The sequence below is a fragment of the Pteropus medius genome, unplaced genomic scaffold (genome assembly GCF_902729225.1).
Source record: "Pteropus medius unplaced genomic scaffold, Ma_sr-lr_union100, whole genome shotgun sequence".
Lineage (NCBI taxonomy): Eukaryota > Metazoa > Chordata > Mammalia > Chiroptera > Pteropodidae > Pteropus > Pteropus medius.
The window spans coordinates 28,182,392-28,205,462 of record NW_024354500.1 but is presented as its reverse complement, the minus strand read 5'-3'; the positions used below and the strand labels follow the sequence as shown (position 1 = coordinate 28,205,462).

Sequence of the window (23,071 nt, the reverse complement as noted above, 5' to 3'; positions counted from 1 at the left end):
CCCCTCCTTCCCTTTTTCCCTCTCTCCCTCTCTCGAATTTTATTGGTCCTGGGGAAGGGTTGGTTAGTACTTCCGGCTGAGGGTGCCACAGGCTCTCACTGTTTCCCCCTGCCATCGATGGGCAGGTTCATGTGCTCAGGGGAGACCAGGAAGGCCTTGAGCTTGGGCTGGACACTGAGGTGAGCTACGTAGGCGAGAGCAAGAAGAAGGAGTCCAGGCAGCTGGGGCCAGGACCTGGTGATTCAGTAGCAAGTCCAGCAGATTGTAGTCGGGGAAGGAGATCTGGTTGCCCACAATAAAGGCCTGGCCCCTCTGGTCTGGGACAGCGGGATCTCAAAAAAATTCAGGTGACCCAGCAGCTCCTTCCAATAGTCTTCCTTGCCTGCCTCGTAGTTGGTGTAGATGAAGATGATGTATTTGCAGCGGAGGTCTTCCACGCCGTCATTCACCACATCCATCAGGGCCACTTCACGCTGGTCCTTCCCATACAGCCCAAGGGCGCAGGATGGCATTGTACTGGTGCAGGCTGAGGTCTCCATCTTGGAACTTGGGGAGCTGCGCGTACAGACAGGAGGCCTTGAGAGGGCCCTGCAGCCGGGTCTTAGTCACCACTTCCTCCTTACACCTGTGGCCCTGGTCAGCCAGCAGCATATGCATGACCTCGCAGTGCCCTCGAACAGGGAAGTAGATGGTGGTGTAGGATAGCATGGTTGCGGTGTAGACAAAGATGGCGGCGGTGGAAGAGTGCCCAGGCAACCTTATTTTACAAATTCAGCCAGATGTTAGCATGTGGTTTCGATTTGTTCATTTCCAATACTTGTATAATATTCTATTTTTATGTATATATCACCATTTATTTATAGATATTTGGTTTCTACTTTTTGGCTCCTACAACTAATTTTTTATGAACATTCTCATGTCTCTTGATGGACATATATCCACATTTCTGGGGATATATACTTAGGAGTTGCTTCTGTTCATCTTTAGTAAGTAATGCCAAATTGTTTTTCTAAAGTGATTATTCCAATTTCTTTAATTCCAATAGTGTATATGAGTTCCCATCGATCTACATCTTTACTAATCATTGAAAAAATTTTTTTCATTTTATCTAGTGATGACTATGAACTAATATTTTTTTGTGGTTTTAATTTACATTTTTCTGATGATTGAGATTTATTGACCATTTTGACAATCTTGTCAGTGCCTTTTCAAATTTCTTGACACTTTTTTTTACATTATCTTTTTATTGATTTTTCTGGGCTGAAAATCTTTCAATTCTGAGTACGGATTCCATGTACTGTGAATATTTTCTCCCACTCCATGGCTTGCCTTTTTGCTCATTTAATGGTATCTTTTGATGAATACAAGTAATTTTAATGCATCCTAAATTCCCTTTTCCATAATGTTTTTGTATGTTTGTGACCCATCACCATTTGTTAAATTAAAAAGACCATCTTTCCACGCCCCCATGCTGCAGTGCTACCCTGGTCAAAAATCAGATTTCCATATATGCATGGGTCTGTTTCTTAGATATCTATGCTGTTCCTTTCATCTGTTCATCTATTCTTGCACCAGTGCCACACTCTTAATTTCTGTAACTTTATAATAAGTTTTCGTATCTTTACAAATCTTGTCACCTTATTCTTTGCTAAGAGCATCTTGGCTTTTCTTTGTATTTCTTCATCCCTTTGAATTCATCTTAGGGCAAATCACTGACCTAGAATCTAGCTTTAACTTAACACATAGTATATACTAGCTTGAAGTATTTTAAATTACAGACAACACCAGTGCCTCAGTCCAGAGGAAGGTACAGTTGCATCTTAGAGGAATCACTGGTCCTATAAACCAACTAGGCTCTAAGAGACTGCAGACTGAATGGGATGAAATGAATGTGGTGTAAGAAGCTAGTGAAGGCCAAGAATTGACACCTAATTCTACCCTCCTTCGGTAGCATTCTTAGGGAGGAAATGGAGAAAGACATGTGAACCCAAGAATGGTCTGTCTTGTTCACTGTTGTATTTCTGTGCCTAATACACAGTGGGCATTCAATAAATATTTGTTAAATGAGTGCATATGTGTATGTATGCTTCTCAGAAGATATTACATAGCCATGAGTTTCACTTTGCCTTAGACGCTAGAAAGCTTAAAACTAAAATGTTAATCGTTTGAGATTTTGCCATTTCATGGTTTTGCCTCTTTCTATTTGTTTTGTTTTTTTTGTTGTTGTTTTATATGCATTACCTTAAGTCTTTTTGGAAATAAGTGCATAGATTTTTTTTTTTTAATGTTGAATTTTGTGATTACCTATCTGTGATTCTAGAAGTTTGTTGAGTCTGCATCCCTAAATGGAAATAATTTACAAGTTCTTAGCACATTAAGTTCATATATATTATAATTCAGTCTGAGTTTATATCTAGATTCTCATATTTTGAAATATTCATATTTTATGATGGAGAAACTGCCAAGTTATCCTAATTTTCTCCATTTTTATTTTCCTTCTTGAAAAGATGGATGTAGTTGATGAGACTTACATAAAGCACATGTTTGTTTTCTGCCCTAAATATTAAAATACTGTGTTTTTTGATGCAGATGTGGAATTAGAAGAAGCTATTAGAAGAAGCCTTGAGGAAATGTAATTAAAGATATTACCACACAACATCAAGTAGCCTTGAAGATACTCAGGATAATGAATTCTTGAGTTTGTTTTCTAAAGGAGGCCAGAAAACTACTAGTACAGATGTATTTGAAAACATGCTTTTTTTGCTTTTTCATGTTCAAAATTTGATATTTGCTTTTGTGTGTGTGCTACTTTGCAAAATGTACAGAGGAAGAGAATACATGTTAATGCAAATATAAATCATATATTCCAATATAGGTATCACAATTTACCAGTTAACTTTGAATTCATATATTTAGTTTAAAAGAATTAAAAAATAGAAAAGCTCTTGACTATTGTTTATGTTTCTCAAATAGTATTAGGTCTTTATTTGTACTGTATAGATGATTCTAGTTTAATTTTTTTAGGAGTGAAAATGAACATAAATAAAGCTGTCATAATTTAGTTTTTCTGTAAATTCTACTTCTCATGTGGCAGTAATATATATAATACCTTTGAGATATTTGTTTGTGATTATTAGAAGAGAGTAATGGAAACTGATCATGGAAACAGATTAAAAATTTTACCAGCAATGTTTTTTGTGGGTTTCGCTCAGATGATTTTCTTTCTTTAATTAGAGCAGCACATTGCTGGAATGATAACACCCTAATTTCTTTGAAATAATTATAAAGAAACCTTTACTATTCCTTTACCTCCTTAGATTTTTATGTGACTTGTATTACCTACTGTTTAAAGGGAATGGTGTCAAAATACTTGCATAGAATTAAACTTATTTTTAATAATATTAGTCCTTTTTTATATATTTGTGTAAAAATAATCTTAAAAAATAATCTTCAAGGTCTACTCAGGAAGAATTTTCTTTAACTTTAAAAATTTTTATTTCATATGAAAGTATCTTCATTTTAGTTAGTCATTAAATTATCAGGTTCCTACATGAAGTGTTACATATTTAATTTTTAAATGTTGAGGCCCCATTGCGAATAAAAAATTACATAATTAGAAGACAAAGAAGGGCTTGTCATACTATCTTTGTGTATGTGCTTCATGTTATTTGACCAAAAATGTCATCCTTAAAATTTTTGAATAGTAATTACTTACCAAACTTAAAATTCTCTATAATTTTTCAAGAAAAGAATCATGACTTGAATTTTGTTCTTTCTCTGCAATTACATATTTTAGTGTGAAATAGCATTGCTTTTTTTTTTTTTTATTAGTATAGCATTGCTGTTTTTTTATTAGCATAGTTTTTTCAATCCACATTAGAAACACATTTTATTTCTTAAGATGTCAGGTCTATTCTACCTGCTTGTATTTTTTTTTTTTAAGTAGACATTGTAGCTTGAGAATTTACCAGTCATTTTCTAGAATGACTACATTGTGCTTTTAATTTGTATGTTAAAGTGGTCAAGCAAAGCTTTTGGAGATATTCACTGAGTCAGACCTTAAATACAGCTGCAGGAGCTTGCTCAGTAGTGAGGAGCAAAAAGGACATTCCAGAAAGAAGTGTGGTTAAGCAGATACAGGGAAGAGGAACCGATACCTCTTTGTCAGAGGTGCCACATACAGGTGTGATGTACACTGATACTGTATAGAGAAGCTTTCGTGTGTATGGTAGAGAGAACTGAAGCTTTTCATCATGACCCTTAAAAAAGGTAATTGGGTTGTTTAATGTTTTAATTAATAATTGTCGCTGATTGTATTTCTACTTGTTAAGCAATTAAAAATCATTTTTAAATTACTTCATAATTTGAATTTAATTTAGATACAAAGGGGGAAGATGTAATCAATGGATGACATTACAGAAAGTTATATGGATTACTAAATTACCAAAGTAAATGTTTTTAATATTTCTAACATCTTTTCATTACATCATTTTTTCATTTGGCTCACTCACAAAAGATTTATTGAGTACTTACCATGTGCCAGCAACTGTTCTAAGTACTTGAAATATACCAGTGAGCAAAACAAAGCCCATATTACTCCTCTGTAGAGTTCACACTAGGGGAGAGGAGGGTTGGATAAAGTGTTAGATAATAAGTCTATCCAATGGTGATAAATGTAATGAAGGAAAATAAGGAAGGGAAAAATAGTGTGGGGGTGGGGAGGCTTGCTGTTTTAATAGGGTGGTCAGGAAAGACCCTGACCAGGTGAACTTAGCAAAGAACTGAAAAAGGTGACAGGGAGCCATGCAAATATGTATGAGGAAGAGTGCCAGCCAGATGGAGAGCGAAAAGGCCTAGAAACTTGATATATCCATGGAAAAGCAAGAAAGCTAGTAGTATGAGCTATGAGAGTAATAGATGAAGCTGCTGAGGCCTAAGGTCCTTGGTTTTTACTCTGAAATGAGCCGTTGAAGGTTTCTGTGAATAAGTGGTGTGATCTGCCCTATTTAGGATTACTATAGTTACTGTACTGAGTGCATACATGAGAGGCAAGAGTAAAAGCAGGAGACAGGAGGGTGTTGTAGTGTAGTCCAGGTGAGAATTGATGGTGGCTTGGACCAGAGTGGTGGCAGCGAATTGGGGAAACGAATTTGGATAAATTCTGAAGGTAGAGCTGACGGGATTTACTTATGGAATGGATCTAGTATGTAAGGGGAAAAAAAGTCCAGGATGATTTTTAAATTGCTTGATAGACTTTTAAACCATTCATGAAATGCCTTCAATTCCAAGTATGTGTCATGATATGACAAAATATATTTGAGGTCCAGTAATCCCCTACACCAGTGGTTCATCAGTGTTCAGACTGAGTTTAGAGGGAATTGGGATCTGGGTTTAAGAGCCTTACCTCTCTCTGTTCAAGTATTTAAATGGCTTTGATTTCAGATTAAAGGTTGACTGAGCTTTAAACTTTCAATCATTTTATGTGTCCTGTACACTCTCATCCTTGCAATGAAGCATACAGCTATGATGAGATGGGGGCAAATCAAAAGTTTTAAGTAGATAAATCTTTGTACTCCCAGCCCTACTCCACTTCTACTGACCTTTATTAGTATCTGACCTAGTGGCCTACTGCATCTTTTCATTCTTAACAGAATTACATAAATTAGGTGTGAAATGGCCTTAATACTAATTATTTCACTGAAATTACAACAGGAATCATTTTTTAATAGGAAAAAACTCATTAAAAATTTCTTCATTACAATAGGTGAAAATGAAGCAAATTCACCTTGCTTCCTCCTGCAGCTGGAAAGAGATAGGGTAGCCTGCAGTGGTGTTATCCAGGCTATCATTATTCTCATCTCAGGAAAGTAGTAACAACAGGGCAGGTCGGGTAAATATATTTTGCTTAAGAGCTGTACTTAAATCCCATCTGTTCCACAAAGGGACCTTTTCTCCATATATCCATGGACTTAAACGTTTTTGTTTTTGCTGTGAATTATGGGGGCTGGGAGAAACTAAGGCGAAGCCATCGTATAGTAGTAATACATTACCCACAGCCTACCCTTCGATTCCTTCGCGTGTGGGAGTTGGTTACTTTGGGGCTGCACGGAGACTCGGGGCTTCGCGTGGCGGAGTGGGGGTGCGGGTGGGGGAGAGAAGGGTCCCGTGAGTCTCCGCAGGGGTCTCGGTTCCTGGATCCGCAGAGCGGAAGGATCCGCGGATCGCGTTAGGGCCTCCCGCTTCTACGTGGGTCCCCCCAGGCGTCTCAGACGCCGCCTGACTTTGCTCCTCGGGCCTCCCGGCCCTAAGGGCCTATCTTCGATCCCCTGTGACCAGCGAGCGCTCTCCGGCAGCCGCGGCAGCTGTCCCACCGGGCCCCGCAGCCCCAGAGCCCCGCGGGCGGCGCGCCTGTCCTTGTTTGGCCACGCGGCAGCAGCGGTGCCGCCGTCCTCCCGGGCCGCCCCCCTCCTCCCCGCGGGCGTCAGAGGGAGGCGGGCGCCCCGCGCGGTGACCGCGACGCCTGCGGCCGGGGGAGCCCTCCAGTCCCCACCGCCGGAGAGGCCGGTGACCTCTTGGCTGCCCCGCCTTAGAGGCTCAGATGGCTCAGGCGAAGATCAATGCGAAAGCCAACGAGGGGCGCTTCTGCCGCTCGTCCTCCATGGCCGACCGCTCCAGCCGCCTGCTGGAGAGCCTGGACCAGCTGGAGCTCAGGTGAGCGGCGGCGGGGTCGGGGCCGAGGCCGCGCGCGGCGGGGCGGCGGGGGCACAGCCCCCGGACCGGCTGCAGCAAGGTAAGCTGCTCGCTGGAGACTTGTTTCTGATGGAGATGGTGCAGTTTGGTGTTTCCTGGTGGTTTTCTCTCTCCTTGCCCGAGAGGAAACACATTCGACTTAAGCAAAACCTGTGAGCGCGCTCTTGGCGGCCACATGAACATTGACAGACCTGAGCGTTTGAGAGAGGAGAAAAATCAGAAAATAAAAGTTAAGTGACGTCATTTGAGATTAGGGACTGTGACACTCCCAGTCTAACAGAACTTCGAGAAGCTTCTGCGTGCGGCTATATGGTCTTCCCAAATGTTTTTAACTTGGTCTTTTCCTATTATGCACTTTTAAGAGAAGTAGCAGTTTAGCGGTCCCAGGTGTTCATGGACAGTTTCTTTGCTCCAAAACACTTCAGAGGAAGAAATGTAAAAATCCAGGAATCCTGAGAGCAAGGACTAGAGAGGAGTAGGACAAATGAGGAGCTGCTGGTTGAGCGGTAGGTGGATACTTTGTGGAATAAAGACACTGCAACTTCCGTTTTCCCCCTAACCCCCGCGTACTGTATTCAGCTCTAACGTTAGTTAGTCTCTCAATATTTGTGTACCTCCTTCCATAGAAGACACTGCCGATACCTTGAAAATGCTGGTCACTGGCCTGAAAGCATAAGGTAGTGACAGTTTTTCCATCTTAACTGATTACGATTTTATTAAGTAATTAATATAGTGGTAGGCTTGTATAGAATTTGTAAATTATATTAAATTTTGGAAATATTTTTTCCTTTAGCAGTGTATGAAAACTTTTATGTACTTCCTTTAAACGTTCGTGCCACTGAAGTCACCGTGTAAATTGTGTGCAGGTGCAGTTAAAAATCTTAATAAGGCACCCCCTCAACCCCCTGACACTACGCAGAATTTTTTCCCATAATTTTCACCAGGTTCTGGGTGAGCAAAGGAGTACATGAACCAAAAATTTTAAGAAGCATTGCATTATGTCTTTACCTCCCTCGATAAATATACCAAAACAAGAAGTGTCTCTTTTCCAATGAAGTGCATTAATAACCACAGTGTATCTTAGCAAATGAGGCATTTATTATTATTACTAACCCAAGAAAGGAGACAGAATATGAGAACTCCATCCACAATGATTTCGTGGGTGGGAACTGTTAGAGAAACCTGAGCCAAAACCACATTCTGGGGTTCTGCTCAAAATGAGACAAGCAGAAGGAGAGGAAAATAATGCTTCCTCATTACTTTTAACACTAACATTTTTACATCAACCTCTAGAGATCAGTGTCCTCAGCTATTTAATGTCCCTCTGAAGAATAATATTTCTTTTTATATAGCAGCATAACAAGTAACTCACACATCTCCCCATGTTTTTAGAACTTTGAGGGCACGTTCTCAACCATTTCAAGAGTTTCGCTCCCTTAAACAGAAAGGATTTTTTTTCCTTAAAGGAATGAGGGTGTTGCCCATCTTCAAGCTGAGTCATTGTCCTCAAACTTGAATTAATGCCTGTGTGTGTGGGGAGGCGGGGGAGGGGGATATAAAAGCAGTCAAATACTGATCACTAAAAGCCTCTGGTTTTGGGTATTATATTCTAATATTGATTAATATAAATGAATTATGATTACTATATACAAGTGATTAAATTTATAACTTAATTAGCCATTGAGCTGAGGTGGAAAGACTGATTAATATGTGTCCAGTTGTTCATTTTAAGGACTTTTCTTGTAATATTAGACTGTTGTAAGCTTTCTTTCTTTAAAAAAAGTAATATTGACTGGAAACTAAGGATCTGTTTCAGAAGGTAAGTAAAAATAGAGAAAAATGCAATGTTCGTCCATTTAAGTTTATTTGAAACCACATGGGCATGGTCACAGAGCACTACACTGTTAAAAACTAGAATAATGCCTAGAAGAGCAATTTTTAAAAGAAAACATTCATATATAATTTTGCTCTAATGGTTTAATTTCATATTAAGGACAACTAACAAAACAGTATATTAGGTTGAGTTTATACTTAGACGCTTACATTTTCAATTCCTCACCAGTTCTTATTTTGTCATTTGTGGTAGAAACTTTTTCCATGTGACACTGAAAACAGAATTATGCTAAATGCTCTATGACCCGGAGGTCGAACTGGTGTACATGATGTTTAAAATGCTTTAAGATGTTTGGTAGCATTCTGCAAACTGTTAAAGAAATTCCATTTGTTTCTCACATTTTACCATAACACTGGCCTTCCTTTTTTTGATTCCTCCTAAAAAGGTGATTTCTTTATCTTCTGGTTTTCATTACCAATTCTAAATGGTGTCTGATTTTTGCATTCATCAGTGGCTTAAGACACCTTGCTTATTTTTATTTTTTTAAAAAGTTATTGTAATTTATAAATAATTCATGCTAACAATTATTCATTTAATGAGAACTGACTATATGCCAAGCCCATGCCTTTCTGGAAGTTATTATTACCTCCATTTTCCTGATGAAAAAATGAGGCTTAGGAAGTTAAATGACTTGTTCAGGGTCACATAGCTAGACCCCAGGAAGGTTGGCTATAGAGCTTACTACTTTATTACGGAATTTTCTTAAGTGTGTCATATTTCAAAATGTGGAACTAGTATATAGACATATATATAATTTTACTGAAAGAGGTGAAAATTCCATTTAAATTGGTGTTTAATTCAATAAATATTGAACACCCGCTCTGTGCCAGGTATTGAATGGCTCCTAGAAGGCTCTGGATGGTAATGAATGTGGATTGTGGAGATACAGGATGTGGAGAATGGTACAGGGGCAAATGACAGCATGAGAGATTGGCTGTTCACAAATTTCCCCAAACTGATCTTATTGTGGCTCCTTCCACTCTTATCAGCCATTTGCAATGGCTTACGTAGCAGCCAGGGAATAAAGAGTTGAGACAGGTGGGTGATATGGATCATTTGTCTGGCTGAAAGTTTCCCGTTGTTTAAAGTTTCTTAGGGTGTGCCAATGTCCCAGGAGTCATAAAACAAGATGGTATCATAATTAATATAGTATAACAGCCTATAATTTAAAAGAACACTTTTCATAAACATTGTCATTTGAGGTAGGAGGAAGGCAGATATTATCTCTTTTAGAAATGTGGGAACTGAGGTTCTAAGGGACCAGGTGGCTTGCCTAAGGCCATACTACTGATAAGTAGCTGCCAATACTAACTAAACATCAGCCCCACTTTTACACCAATGTGTCTCAGTAGTGAATATAATTTAATATTTTGGTTATGATTAGGAAAACCCTTTGAAATCTTACATTGCCTAAAATACAGGTGATCATTGTTGTCTTCTGATACAAGAGTACTGAATAAGAGACAGGAGTATGACTTTAAGAACCTGTTTTAGAAATTATTTCTTTCAAATAAATCCATGATATGAGCATTTGCCAGTTCTCCTCCTTTTTATGAAATCACAGGTTCTTGTTATTTATAAGTCTGAGTTCATAATGGTATATACATAATAAATACATGAAGCTAATGTTTGCCTGTACCAGTTCTGGGCACAATACACATATTAACATAGGTAATTTTTTTAGATGTTGTCAGTCACTGTGTTAAATTTTTTACATGTTTTACTTCATTCAGTCACAGCCACCATCTCGTTATCCCTGTTTCATAGATAAGGAACATTGAGGCGAGGGGAGTTTAAGCAACTGTTTAAGGTCATACAGCTAATGAGTGATGGCACTAGTTTGAACAGCCTGACTGAAAAGACATTTCAGTTTCCACTGTACACTATATTAACTGAAGAAGTAGTAGCCACAATCTGGTGAAATTGCTGTTGGGTCTCTCTTCAGTCTCTTTTGGGAGCTAGGCTGCAGAGATCTGTGAGGTGCCGAAGACCTGAGGACTAGCTGAGGATGACTGTGCTTCAATTTTGTCCTCATAGAAATATTCTGACTACGATTTATTTTTGTAAAAGCCAGTTTGGTTGTGATTTCATGGAGAGAGTTTTCCAGGAGCATAGCCCGGGCCAGCGTTGATGTGAGGATAAGTTCTTTCCCAATTTGGACTTGTAACTGCTTCCAGGATCTGTTAGTGAAAACAGAACTGCTCCTGTCCGCCAAGGGAAGTGTTGTCAAATTGTGTTAAAAAACGTGAAGGATAAAGTGAGATGGTCCAACACTTGTCTATCCAGAGTTCCAGAAAAAATAATGGAATGGAGGACAGGGAATATTTGAAGATAAAATGGCTAAGAATTTTCTAGAATTAATGGAAAGGTTATAGATGAAAAGATTATATATGAGTTAAATTTAAGGATACCAATAGCTGGTAAACAGTATTGACACTACTTAAACAAGCTGAATAGAGATCTAGGTTCAGCTTTAATAATTTCTTTTTTTTTTAAATATGGTGTAGTCCATACACTAGACATGAGTACAGTGCCAAGGGAGACATTGATTGCCTCAAGGGAGAGGAGGGGGAAGTTGTTAAGGAAACAGTTCCTGCCAACAGGATTGGGTTTTGAAAAAAGATCACTTAGTAGACAAGAGTCAGGGATAAAGAGTGTTGCAGAAGAAGGAATAGCAAATGAAAAGTCAAGAATGCCAAAAAAACAAAACAAAACAAAACAAAACTTTGGTTCTGAGGAATGACACTTTACTTTTGCTAAATGAAAAAGGTATACTAAAAACATATGTAAGAAGTTCTGTAAAAGATGAAATCTGTTTTTCACAGGGAAAATGCCCTATCAATTTCTAGCCTCGTGGAAAAAAAATGTAAAAGTTTCATCTAGTTTCCTCTGTATTTGGTCTCATTTAATGACAAAATACTTCTTAATATGACCAGTTACATTTTTCCTAGTGTCTTTTTAAACCATTTTGTTGTTGTTGTTGTTGTTAACAACTCCATGAACTTACTGTTGTAACATTGTTGTAAAGGAAGACTTCCTTTTTAGAATAACATTCAGTTCTTTATCATCTTACATTGGAATACAAACTCAAGTGTTGAAAAATTAATCTCTTCTTTCAGCATCTTCTCATTTACCAGTTACATGGTTCATCTGTGTCATTTAAATACTAGAGTCATGGTTTATGTTTTTAGCATAAATATTAATATTAGTACCAACTCAATCTCTTTTGTATGTCCTGGGCCCTATTTTATCTGTTGGAGAGTTTCCTAATGTAAAATGTTTAAGTACATAATGAATGGTCCTGGAAAAGGGCCTGATACTGTATTATTATCCTTATATAGATTATTATTTTTTATTGTGTTTTCTAGCCACATTTGTCACATTAGATTCTTACCAGCTCTTTGCTTTTACTGGCTCTTATAAACAGAGCGGTTGCAACATATATTTAGTATCTTGATGAATAAAGAGACCCTGTGACTTTACTGCCTATCAGTGCTATTTTGGGGTATAACAGGTGGGTGACTGTTGGAGAAGAGGCATATATGTGTGGTTGGGGTGAGGAGGGAGGATCCTTATGTGGAATGGACGCGTGCTAACACATTGGTGAAGTTGTTCCTTTTGTGCCCACTTAAGGCAGCAATCAGGATTAGATCTTCTATGATGTTGTGTTTCTAAGACCATCTGAATACTGGGGATAGATCTGTCACTATTTATTTTGGAAAAGTTGTCAATTTATTTAGTTGTGGTGTAATATATAGCAAGAGAGTGCCTTGGAAACAGAACACTTTAAATATACAGGATTTTTTTTTCTTCTTCTCTCAGGATTCCACAGCCTAGTTCCTTAGTGACTGGGTATGTTCATGTGTATGTGTAATAACTACATGAGTGTGTAGAGTTGGGGGAGTTGGGGAAGGTATGACTTCTATAGTTCGATCAGGGCTTTATACCAAAAACTTACAGAGGCATTCCCTTTAAATTCGGGAAAAGACAGAGGTGCCCTCTCTTACCACTACTGTATGATACAGGACCAGAGGACTTTAGTCAGTCCTATAAAGAAAGAAAAATTGGAGCTAATAGCATTGAAAAAGAAAAGATAACAACTATCATTTTATGATCATCAATCTAGAAGAACCAATAGAATTCAAAAGGCAAACCATGTAAGTGTAAATCATGGTTGCTAGTTACAAGATAAACCTAGAAAAACAGCATTTCTCTAACCAGCAGTAACCAGCTGGAAAATATCATTAAAATATATTGTTCAAAATGGCAACAATATCCACGAAGTATCTAGAGCACACTTCAAAACTCTGATAAATACAGAAGAGGATCTGAATAAATGGAGGCATATCATGCCCTTGCATGGAATGACAGTATTATAAAGATGTCACATTTACTCCAGTGTTTTGAAAACCCCCAAAACTTACTCTAGCGTTTATATGGAGGAATAAAAGCCTAAATAGCTAAGTTATCTTTAAAGATGATTAGAGGGCCGTTCCTACTGAATATTAAGGCAATGTTACAAGGCTGGTGCTATTGTTTTAAAGTGGGTGTTGGTGTAAGAACATTCAAATAAATGGAAGGAATAGAGATTTCAGAGGTAGACAATCTACAAATCATTGGGGGAAAGATAGAGTTTTGGTGGATAATGCTAGGGAAAATATTCACTATTTGGAGAAAAATAAAATCCTTACCTAACTACATACAAGGGTGGATTCTAGATGGATTAAGATGTAAATATGAGAAAGGTAAAACATTATAGAGTTAAGAGGACGTGTAGGCAAATATGACCTAGGGATGGGTAAAACCCTGAAACAAAATTTCATAAAGCATAAAGCCATAAAGCAAACTAAACCAAGGAAAGATGAATTTGATCACTTCGAAATAAGGATCTCTGTTCAGTGAAGGGTATCCCAAAGTTTATATATGATAGGATGGGAGAAGATGGTTGCATTGTCTGTAACCAACAAGGGATTCGTACCTTGAGTATGCAAATCAACAAAAGGGCAGTAACCCGTTTAAAAAGAAAAAACAAAATAGGCAAAAGCTATTGGACAAGATATATGAACAAGCTAACAAGGATACAGAGATGTTCAAATTAATAAAATAATTGCAAATTAAGTACTGACATATCACTGTACACTCATTAGACTGGCAACAAGTAGTTAGAAAATTGGAACATGCTGAGTATTGGTAGGAATGTGGGGACACAGGGACTCCTATGCTTTGCTTCCAGGAGTATGGCCTGGTATGGCCATTCTAGAGAGAAATCCTAGTACTGAGTCAAATTGAGGGTCCACATACTCTTTGTCATAGTACTTCTGCCCTGAGATATATCCTGCGGAGATTCTCATTCAGGTCCATAAGGGGACGTGTGTTCGTTGAAGTGTTATTTGTGGCGATGAATAGCTGGGGGACAAGGTGAATGTCTCCACTGGGAGAATAGTGGAGGTCAACTCAGGTGGGTATACATGTGGAGTCTTAGGCACCAATTAGGAGCTACTGATTAGATGCTCACATAGGAACGTGCGTGGTTCTTAATAAAATAATGCTAAGTGAAAAAAGAAACAAAGTGAAATATAAAAAAATTGAAAATAGATGAATATACAAATACATACTTTGAAAGAACAAACAGACAAACAGTAAATAGAATAATTGCCCTATGAGCCGGGAGGAAAATGGGAGCCGGTTAAGTGGATTAAAAAGAATAGAAAAATGGAAGAATACAAAATAAAAAGGAATAAAGACTTCTTGAAAAGTTTTACTAATGATCTTTTAAACCTGAGTTGGATGGACTGATAGGAAGATGAGGAAAACTAATTTTCCATATAGTAACTGTCGTGTTTTCCCAATTTATATAGGGTGGAAGCTTTGAGAGAAGCAGCAACTGCTGTCGAGCAAGAGAAAGAAATCCTCCTGGAAATGATTCACAGTATCCAAAATAGCCAGGACATGAGGCAGATCAGCGACGGTGAGAGCTGTTTCCACAGATGGGGACTTCCCGTTTATGCTCCTTTAAGGGGTTTATAAGTGTGGCGCAATTTTTCCTTGACTTGTGGCATGAGTACGCTAAGTTTTAGCCGTTAATGTTGGCAGCAGGCAGAAGCTGCAGCTGTCAGTTTATTACAAGAGCCACTGACCCAGAGATTGTACTCCATGCCGAGGTCGGGGCTGGAAGTGATAGAAAAAGGCCTTCAAGCTACTTCGGCAGAAGAGCTGACCCCAAGCAATAAGACCAAACATTTGACCTCAGGTTCACATTCTAACCTCAGTTCTTTAGAAGTTCCTAGAATGTAGAAGATGTAAAAGCAGAGGGAAAAGGTGAGAGATTGGAAGCAGAGAAGTAAAGACAAGAGATGAATTGATGTGTAACTTAGATGAAGGGGAGAAAATGCAGAGAAAATAAATTATAGACCCATTTAATGGAAAAATGTGCTATCATTTTCCTGCAAAAAGCAAGACTGCCTATGGAGGAACAGGTCATGTGATTTTCTTTCATTGGCAGTGGACTTTTTAATTTAGCTGCTTTGGTGCATTATAGGACAAACTAGTGGGCCAGGTAGCTGGTGTGGTAAGTGTGCAGTCTAACTCCACACCCAAACTGTTACACGGGGTCAAGATCTAGTCTGTCTCTTCACCATCCTGGCCAAAGATAAATTAGGAAGGAGGTTGCAGAACAGAACAAATAGATTGCTGAATTGTTCATGTAAATAAATAATGAAATGTTGACAGAGCCCTTTTCCCCATCATTGCCTTTTAGTGCTGGTCAAGACTTAGAGCACTGGCCATCTTAAATTTGTTTGGAGGGAGTGAAGTCAATGCCTAATTTTCGAGGCCAGTTTTTCTTCCACTATCATGACTATGTTTTCTCAGCCAAAATTGGGGGCATTGTAGTCTGATAAACATGCAGAATATGCCACCCCAAAATATCCCTCTCTGGCATAAGGATCGTTTTGGGCTGATTATTTTTGAGAAACTGCAGACACAGGAGCAGCTCTGAAAACAGAGCAGAAGTTATTTTTTTGTAAGGGTATTACATTTATAAATTTACATTTGCGTGTCTCCCTCTCTATACCACGAAGAGGATGGTAAATCTTACCCTTGTTTACTGTGCTTTTCCTGGCAACCTCCTGTAACTGGCTTCCCTCTCTCCCCAACGTCTTTCTTTTGTCTTTAGCTGAAGATAGTATTTAAGGCAGTGGTTTGGGCCATCTTAGAGTTACTCAGTTTCTCACATATATGTGAGAAATACATGTTAATAAATGTTTTTTTTTCTTGTTAATCTGTCTCTTATTACAAGGGTTCTCAGATAAGAACTCAGATAGAGGGAAAATTATTTTTCCTCCCCACGTGCGCATCCTTATAGAGAGATCCAGAACATCTAAGCAGCACAGAACTCTGGTTATGCTCACTGCTCATTCTGTGTTAATTATGCATAACTGCACAAACTTTTGCAAACTTACAACTAAGGAAGTCATCTGGTCTCCCATGTATGAAGACTTTCAGGGAAAAGTATTCTACAGCCTCTCTGTAATCCAGTACATTTCATCAGTTCATTTCATATGCTATAGTTTTAACTCTTACCCTTAAAAAATTCATAGCAGGGGTGATTACAGAAAACAGACTTAGCCACAAATGAATACCTTAGTGTTCTTGACACTGTTAGGGAAGGAATTTTCTCTACCTTTCTAGATTCTTTCGGCTGGTCTAATAATTAAATTGACATGAGACAGATTAATGAGGAAAATAACCAAATTTAATTACACACGTACATGTGGTAACCCCACATACTTGAAAGAAAGGTAGAAGCAGATTGGAAAAATGAGGTATATGTGACAGTGTGAGCTACGGAATGAGGTAAGGCACCTGGGGCTTCAGAGGGCCTCGAGGAGGGAGATTTGTAGGATAAGAGCGGATGTTCAGTAATTCGAAGTTTGCTCTGCCCTATGGATAGGTCTTAAAAAGCTTCTCTGGTAACCACTCTTGTTATAAGCAAGACCCCTAACTTAAATTCTTTAAGGGAGAGACAAAAGTTTTTGTGAGCGCACAGTTCTAAATCGCCTTCAGCTCAAAATAATTCACATGCCAGAGTGGCACATCTTGGAGAGGCCTGTTCTGAACCCTTTCAACATAGGTAAGTTTATGTATCATATTGATTGATATTTCAAACTTTTTATGTTTAGGAGAAAGAGAAGAATTAAATATAACTGCAAACCGTTTGATGGGACGAACCCTCACTGTTGAAGTTTCAGTAGAAACTATTAGAAACCCTCAGCAGCAAGAGTCCCTAGAGCATGCCACCAGGATTATTGATGAGGTGGTCAGTAAGTTTCTGGATGATGTGGGAAATGCCAGGAGTCACCTAATGTCGCTCTACAGTGCATGCTCGTCTGAGGTGCCACCTGGGCCAGTTGATCAGAAGTTTCAATCCATAGTAATTGGCTGTGCATTGGAAGATCAGAAGAAAATTAAGAGAAGATTAGAGACTCTGCTTAGAAATATTGAAAATTCTGACAAGGCCATCAAGCTGTTAGAGCATTCTAAAGGAGCTGGTTGCAAAACTCTGCAACAAAATGCTGAAAGCAGATTTAATTAGTTTTCAAACCTGAGAGCACTTAGAAATAATGGCATAAAAATGATAAAATACTATTTTAGGTGGTAACTAGTTCTTTATGTTAGGCATAACCACTCATTTGATACTGAAAGTTGTTTCAGATGATGAAAATATTCCAGTGTCATCAGTTTTGTGTATAACAAAAGTAGAAATATTTTATCTTTCTAGAGATTTTTAGATTGAATTCTTGTCTTGTACTAGGATCTAGCACCTAATCTACATGTTTTTTACTATTCTGTGGATGAATACTTTGTATGTAGGGGCAAGTAAGTGCTCAGCTAGGGGGTAAAAAAAGTATCACTGTTCTTTCCTGGGCTTTGTCTGGTGTGGAGACACGTGGGCATGTGGGGCATGTGGTTGACCAGAAATTCTTTACCTTAAGCAGCAGCACACACTTCACATCTAGTGCTGGCTAAGCAGTGTGCTTAGAGGAATAAAAGGAATCATACGATAAGAACCTTTCTCAACATCTTCTCATTCAGCAGTTTAAGACATCTGTATCAAATTATCTGAACTTAAAAGATTTATGCATCTCATACTGTATTTCTTCATATACATGAAAACGTGACAAAATTCACATCTGATTTTAACAGTCAACTACATATCTTTTTCCAGATGCATCATTTCTCTAAAATTTTAATCATTATGTAAATATGTTGTAACTTGCCTTTTTAAAAAAAAAAAATTAAATGCTGCTATAAAGTGTGCTTAATTGTCAACTTAAAAATCTCTGACTTACCCATTCCCCCTACTGGACACTTAGGTTTCCAATTTGTTGCTATTACTGCATATGTACCATTTATGTACATAGAGCTTTTTCTTTCTTTTTTGATTTTCTTTGTATAAATTCTCAGCAGTGAAATTTACTGGGTCAAGGGTATATACATTTTCATGTCCTGACATATTTACGGTTTTTTTTGTATGAGTTGTCTTCAATAATTAAAATGTAGCTATTTCACTGAAAGCTTTCCAGCACTGAGCTTTATTTTTTCTAACATCAGATATGAAACACTTTTAGTTTGTGTTTTGTTTACCAATAAGGTTGACTAGTGTATTCTTTTATCTGTGATAAATGAAGCAACTATAGAGTACTTTTATTTATTATTAGTTATTGATACACAAAACCCTCAATTTTCCCAAATACTACTGCAAATGAATATATCAAACTCAGTTTTTATTATTCTTTTACACTGGAAAAAAATTTAAGATCCAGGTTGGTTTTATATATTTATATGTATATTTCTAAATGCAGTATGGAACTTTGTTTTCTGGACAAAATGCCGAATTACTCTATCATAAAAAGCAATTACAATCTAAGGACATTCATGGTTGCTTTACCAGCCCCAAGTCATTCATGGGAAACACTGATTCTCATTGATAACATTGGCAAAGGCTCTTGATTTGTCAACAGATTCTGCTTTATCGTCATCAGATTCACTGTCAGATAAGGATTTTTTGTGCCACCTTTTTATTGGCTTTTTGAAAATTAAACAGACAACCAAGTTTTCCTCATGTTCTCAAGGAGTCAGTATCTGCAGATCCCTTCTACTCAGGGAAATCCTATCCCCTTCCATTTACACTGCATCAGGACTTTTCCTACCACAAACTATTCCGGCTCTACCTCCTCAACCTTTGTATTCTTTTGCATTGTTTCTGTCTCATTTTTTCACTGGAGTTTACTGGAGGCCATTCCCTATCAGACTTCTGTAGCTGTGATCTGTAATATCCAAGCTGTTTCAGTTCCTGGTCTGCCAGCCTCCAGCCCTCTGTACTTCTTTCCAGCTACAGCCGCATTCAAGGGGTAGTGACCTCAATGTGTTGATTCTAAGAACTGAAGTGTAATTTTTAAGAACTGAAAATTTAAGAACAAAGTGTAATTTTTCTTCAAATGATGAACCCCCAAGCGTCACATTTTTACCCTCATTTAGGTTGTCTTTTATAGAAGTAATAGAGTGGGATCGTAAGGGAATTCAGAGTATATGTTTTGTTGATACATTACATTCCCTAACAACCCTATCCCGATTTCATACCATTTCTACAATGTAGTGTAAAATTTTAGGGCAACGCTTTTGCCATCTCTCATGAGCATGGCTACCCAGTAGTGTTCCCATCCCCACCCTGGCTCTTCTAGTGCAAAGCTAGCAGGACCTGCAGAAGAGCTAACAGAAGAGCACTCCATGTTCATCAACTGAGGACAGAGTGACACTGCTGCCTTATTAAAAATTTGACAAATGTAGAATTGTCCCTCCTAGTATTATTCTAATGTAGGAATTCCTGACATTGAAGAAGAAAAATCCCTAAAGTTTTCAGAGGGATAAGAATAGTAATAAACGGGAACTGGTGGTGGCTTCCCACTGTGCTTCCCTCCCAGTACCAGTACTGCATCCTCTAGGGGGCACCCCATTCACACTGTATTCTTTATGAAGGGAGTACACCCTTTAGTAAAACATTAGCCAAGTGAGGTATTTTGCAGAGGGATACAATAAATGCAGGCATGGTCTTTTGTATTGGAGCTCAGTCTAGTACCCTGATTCAGAATGCTCAGAATTCATCCTGAAGAGGTGATAACTAGAGAACTTTGCTTCAACATTTTAAAATTGGAAAGCATGAGAGAACTGAACAACCACTGAAAGTAGCAGAGTCAGGATCTGACCAATGAAAGTAACACACAGTGATTTTTAACTAGGAAACATCTATGCATTTGTCCCTTTCAAATGTTGATTTTGATAAAGCTAATACTTCTGGAGTACATATATGTGATCATGCTATTTTTGAAAGCTGGGTTTTACAGTTATTCAAAAAAAAATGGAAAGTAAAAGCTGAGAATTTTGGAAAAGGCAAGACAACAAGGACAGCAGTAAACTTGAACTTTTTGTGTCTGTTCACAACAAACAAGCAAAATGAAATGGACCTTCTGCTTAGGGACATAACCATGTTAAGTTTTTAGTCATGAACTAAGAGTAAACAACTTGAACGGGACCACACAAATCTTTTAATCATTCACCTCAGACCAGTAAATATTGTAGCAAATATGCTTCCTTTGCATATAGTGGGCATTTGAATCACTGTGACAGTCACACATTTGGTGAGGGCCAATTACAGTATACAGCCCAGCTTTAATACGCCATATTTCAAGGGGGACCAAAACAGGTTAAGCGGGGCACAATTGTGCAGGAATTAACAAAATGTGTCAGGAAAGATCGAAAAACTCAGAACTGGAAAACTGACCTAGCATTTGGATCCAGGGAGTATTACAAATTCATCTCCAACTGTAATCATCAGACCTCAGGGACAAAGATAATACAAGGCCTGTGACAAAACAAACCACACAGGCAGTGTGTTAAGCTTCGCAGCAGGAAGACCTGGCGCAAGCTTCCAGCCCCATCTCCTACCAGCAGAGGGCCCAGGGCACAACCCTGCCCTCCCCAGCAGTAAAATGGTGGTGATAATGCTCCTGTGAATTGAGATACGCCACGCAAGGTACTTAGCATAATGGCTAACATAGAAAGCACTTGTTAAATAAATCTGAACTACATTTTGTACCACAGGACAAAGTAAATGTATTAATTCACGGGGGTGGGGGGCTTGGAGGTGGACAGAGACTCAAAACAACACAAAAATTTTTTTAAAAACAGACTGATACAGAATTAGAAAAGAAACTTAGTTTCCAGGGCAAAATACTTAAACCACAGTGCTACTAAGTTGCATGAAATATCCACTATCAATAAAACAAGGATGCTAAATACTGGCAGAGTATCTGAAATATGAAATATTTTTAAGTTATTTTGATTCTTAAAGAAGTCATATTATACCTTTTACTGTTTGGTTCCACATTGGTGATACATTATCATACAAAATTCTAGCTATGAAATGCATTTAGTTTTTGATTACTGGAATTCATCTTCATGAAATTTTTATGTAGTATATTTTAAATTAAACTCAAGGGCTTAACTGTAACTCAATAGCATACTTACAAGTGGTTTTCCATTCAAATTTGTAAAAGCATTATTTAATAGTAATAAAAATATAGAAGGGGTTCAGATTTCTTTTTAATCTAAAGTTTTTATTTTTAAGACTACTCACAACATCCTGCTATAGATAATTCAAGAGAGAAGAAAAGGAGCACTACTTAATAAAGGTTATTACAGCCAAACCATCCAGTTACCTGGGAGTTAGGTGATTGGATATATCAGAGTCCACTGTGGTTTTAAATATTTGTTAGCAAATAAATTCACCTGTATGATAGGCTTACATGTTTTAGGGTGTAAACCTAAAGAGAAATGTACACATGGTATTTATGACTAACAGTTAAAACTGAATAAATCTGTTCATTAGATTGACTCTACAGTGTGGGACAGATTTTTACAGTTTTCAGAGAAACAGATATCCAAATAATATAGTAAGTGGAGCATTTCAGCAAGTTACCAGTAACTGTTTCAAAGGTTTTGAAAAGGACATTAACTACCATATTTTACATTAAAGCAGTTCACTTTAACTTGGAACATTCGGTCCTGAGGTCTGTTTCCCATTGTAAGATCTTCAAAAAAGATCCCAGCTCCTCAAAGGCACAGGCACAATGGAGTGTGTTGAGAGTTCTTTCTAAGCACTGCATTGCCAACTTCTGAAGCAACCGTCTCACTTCACTCCACAATGAGGAAAAGTGTTCATTCTTTTTTTGTTAGTGTCAGTTTTACTTTATTTTGAAAAAGTACATGTGTGCTATAAACTTTGGGCAGATGAAATGGAAACCATTTAGCCTGGTTTTATTTAACTATGTTGCCTATTATGGGGTATTCTGTATGCTATTTAATTCAATAGGGAAACTGAAAGGAAAAGGATACCTTAGAAACTTTGAAATATTACAATTATTCCACAGCTATACATCTGTGTGCTAAAAATTAGTTATAACGTAAAAAAGTACATTAGAGCACAAATGCACAACATCCTGGAGTCTTAGACAAGTTTTCTTTAGCAACCACAGTTCATTAAAAATTAACAGAATTTTAAAAGTGTCAAGGGAAAAAAAAATTAATGTCAATTTAGAAGGTTTTATAATTAAGTTGTGAAAGTATTTAATATATCACCTGTGGCTGATTTTCAAGCCTACTTATTTTAAATGATTAAGGTTAAATTTAAAATACAGAAGAACAAATTAAAAATTTAAATGTGTAACAAAGATCTCTCTTCAGTTTTTATAAAGGGAAAAAAGGACAAAACTAAGTACATAAAATTATATTACAAATATCAGAGGAATTGCAACCATCATCAGATTATTACATTGTTTATATATAAAAGTAACAAACTTTTACCCACACATTTAATTAATATGAAATAGAACTACACCATAGAACATAATGTGATTTTTCTGTTACTAAAGACTATTTGACGCTTACTAAATTTTGTGCAAAAATTAAAAAGACTATATGTTTCAGGAGAGTAGAAAGGGAAAGATGAATCACTAGCAGGTACCCATTGTGAGGAACTGAGTTTTTCCCCAACACCTATCCCACTGCCAACAATGGGAGTGGTGACAACTGGTGACACAAAAATAAACATTTTGTACTACTTTGAAATAGATAATGCCAGATTATTTCAATGTTATGAAAAGCAAACATCCACTCTTGACTACTTAACAAAGACATGCCCCCGAAAATTCTATTAGGTTCTCAACATTAATCTGGACAGAAGTATGAGAGTGGTATAGATGGAAGACTTCAAAAAAAAAACAAAAAAAAGAAATTCAAAAGGAATATATAAAACATGATGCATTTAGTACAATGAAAAAGGACTTTGACACATTTTCCAAGAAAAGTTAT

The 23,071-nt window shown here is 37.6% G+C and overlaps 2 protein-coding genes and 1 pseudogene across 2 annotated transcripts in view; 2 read left to right on the top strand and 1 right to left on the bottom strand.

Annotated features, from left to right (window-relative positions):
- Positions 1 to 4,355, top strand: part of ZNF451 (zinc finger protein 451) — a 70,804-nt gene extending 66,449 nt beyond the window's left edge. The window contains exon 15 of the mRNA XM_039852963.1: positions 2,590 to 4,355. Coding sequence (XP_039708897.1) covers positions 2,590 to 2,636 — 47 coding nt within the window. The 3' untranslated portion in view covers positions 2,637 to 4,355. The remainder of the gene's footprint in view (positions 1 to 2,589) is intronic.
- On the bottom strand, positions 10 to 4,544 carry LOC120594823 (glutathione S-transferase P-like; annotated as a pseudogene).
- Positions 4,545 to 6,429: 1,885 nt separating this feature from the next.
- On the top strand, positions 6,430 to 22,990 carry BAG2 (BAG cochaperone 2). The gene is made up of 3 exons (XM_039852966.1): positions 6,430 to 6,711; positions 14,503 to 14,612; positions 16,825 to 22,990. The coding sequence occupies exons 1-3, from the start codon at positions 6,599 to 6,601 to the stop codon at positions 17,235 to 17,237; spliced, it is 636 nt and encodes a 211-aa protein (XP_039708900.1). The 5' UTR covers positions 6,430 to 6,598; the 3' UTR covers positions 17,238 to 22,990.
- The last annotated feature ends 81 nt before the right edge of the window (positions 22,991 to 23,071 follow it).

Coding starts and splice junctions, on each gene's coding strand:
- BAG2 (XM_039852966.1), top strand. CDS start 6,599: ATGGCTCAGGCGAAGATCAATGCGAAAGCCAACGAGGGGCGCTTCTGC. Junction 6,712..14,502: donor CTGGACCAGCTGGAGCTCAG/GTGAGCGGCGGC, acceptor CAATTTATATAG/GGTGGAAGCTTTGAGAGAAG. Junction 14,613..16,824: donor CATGAGGCAGATCAGCGACG/GTGAGAGCTGTT, acceptor TTTTATGTTTAG/GAGAAAGAGAAGAATTAAAT.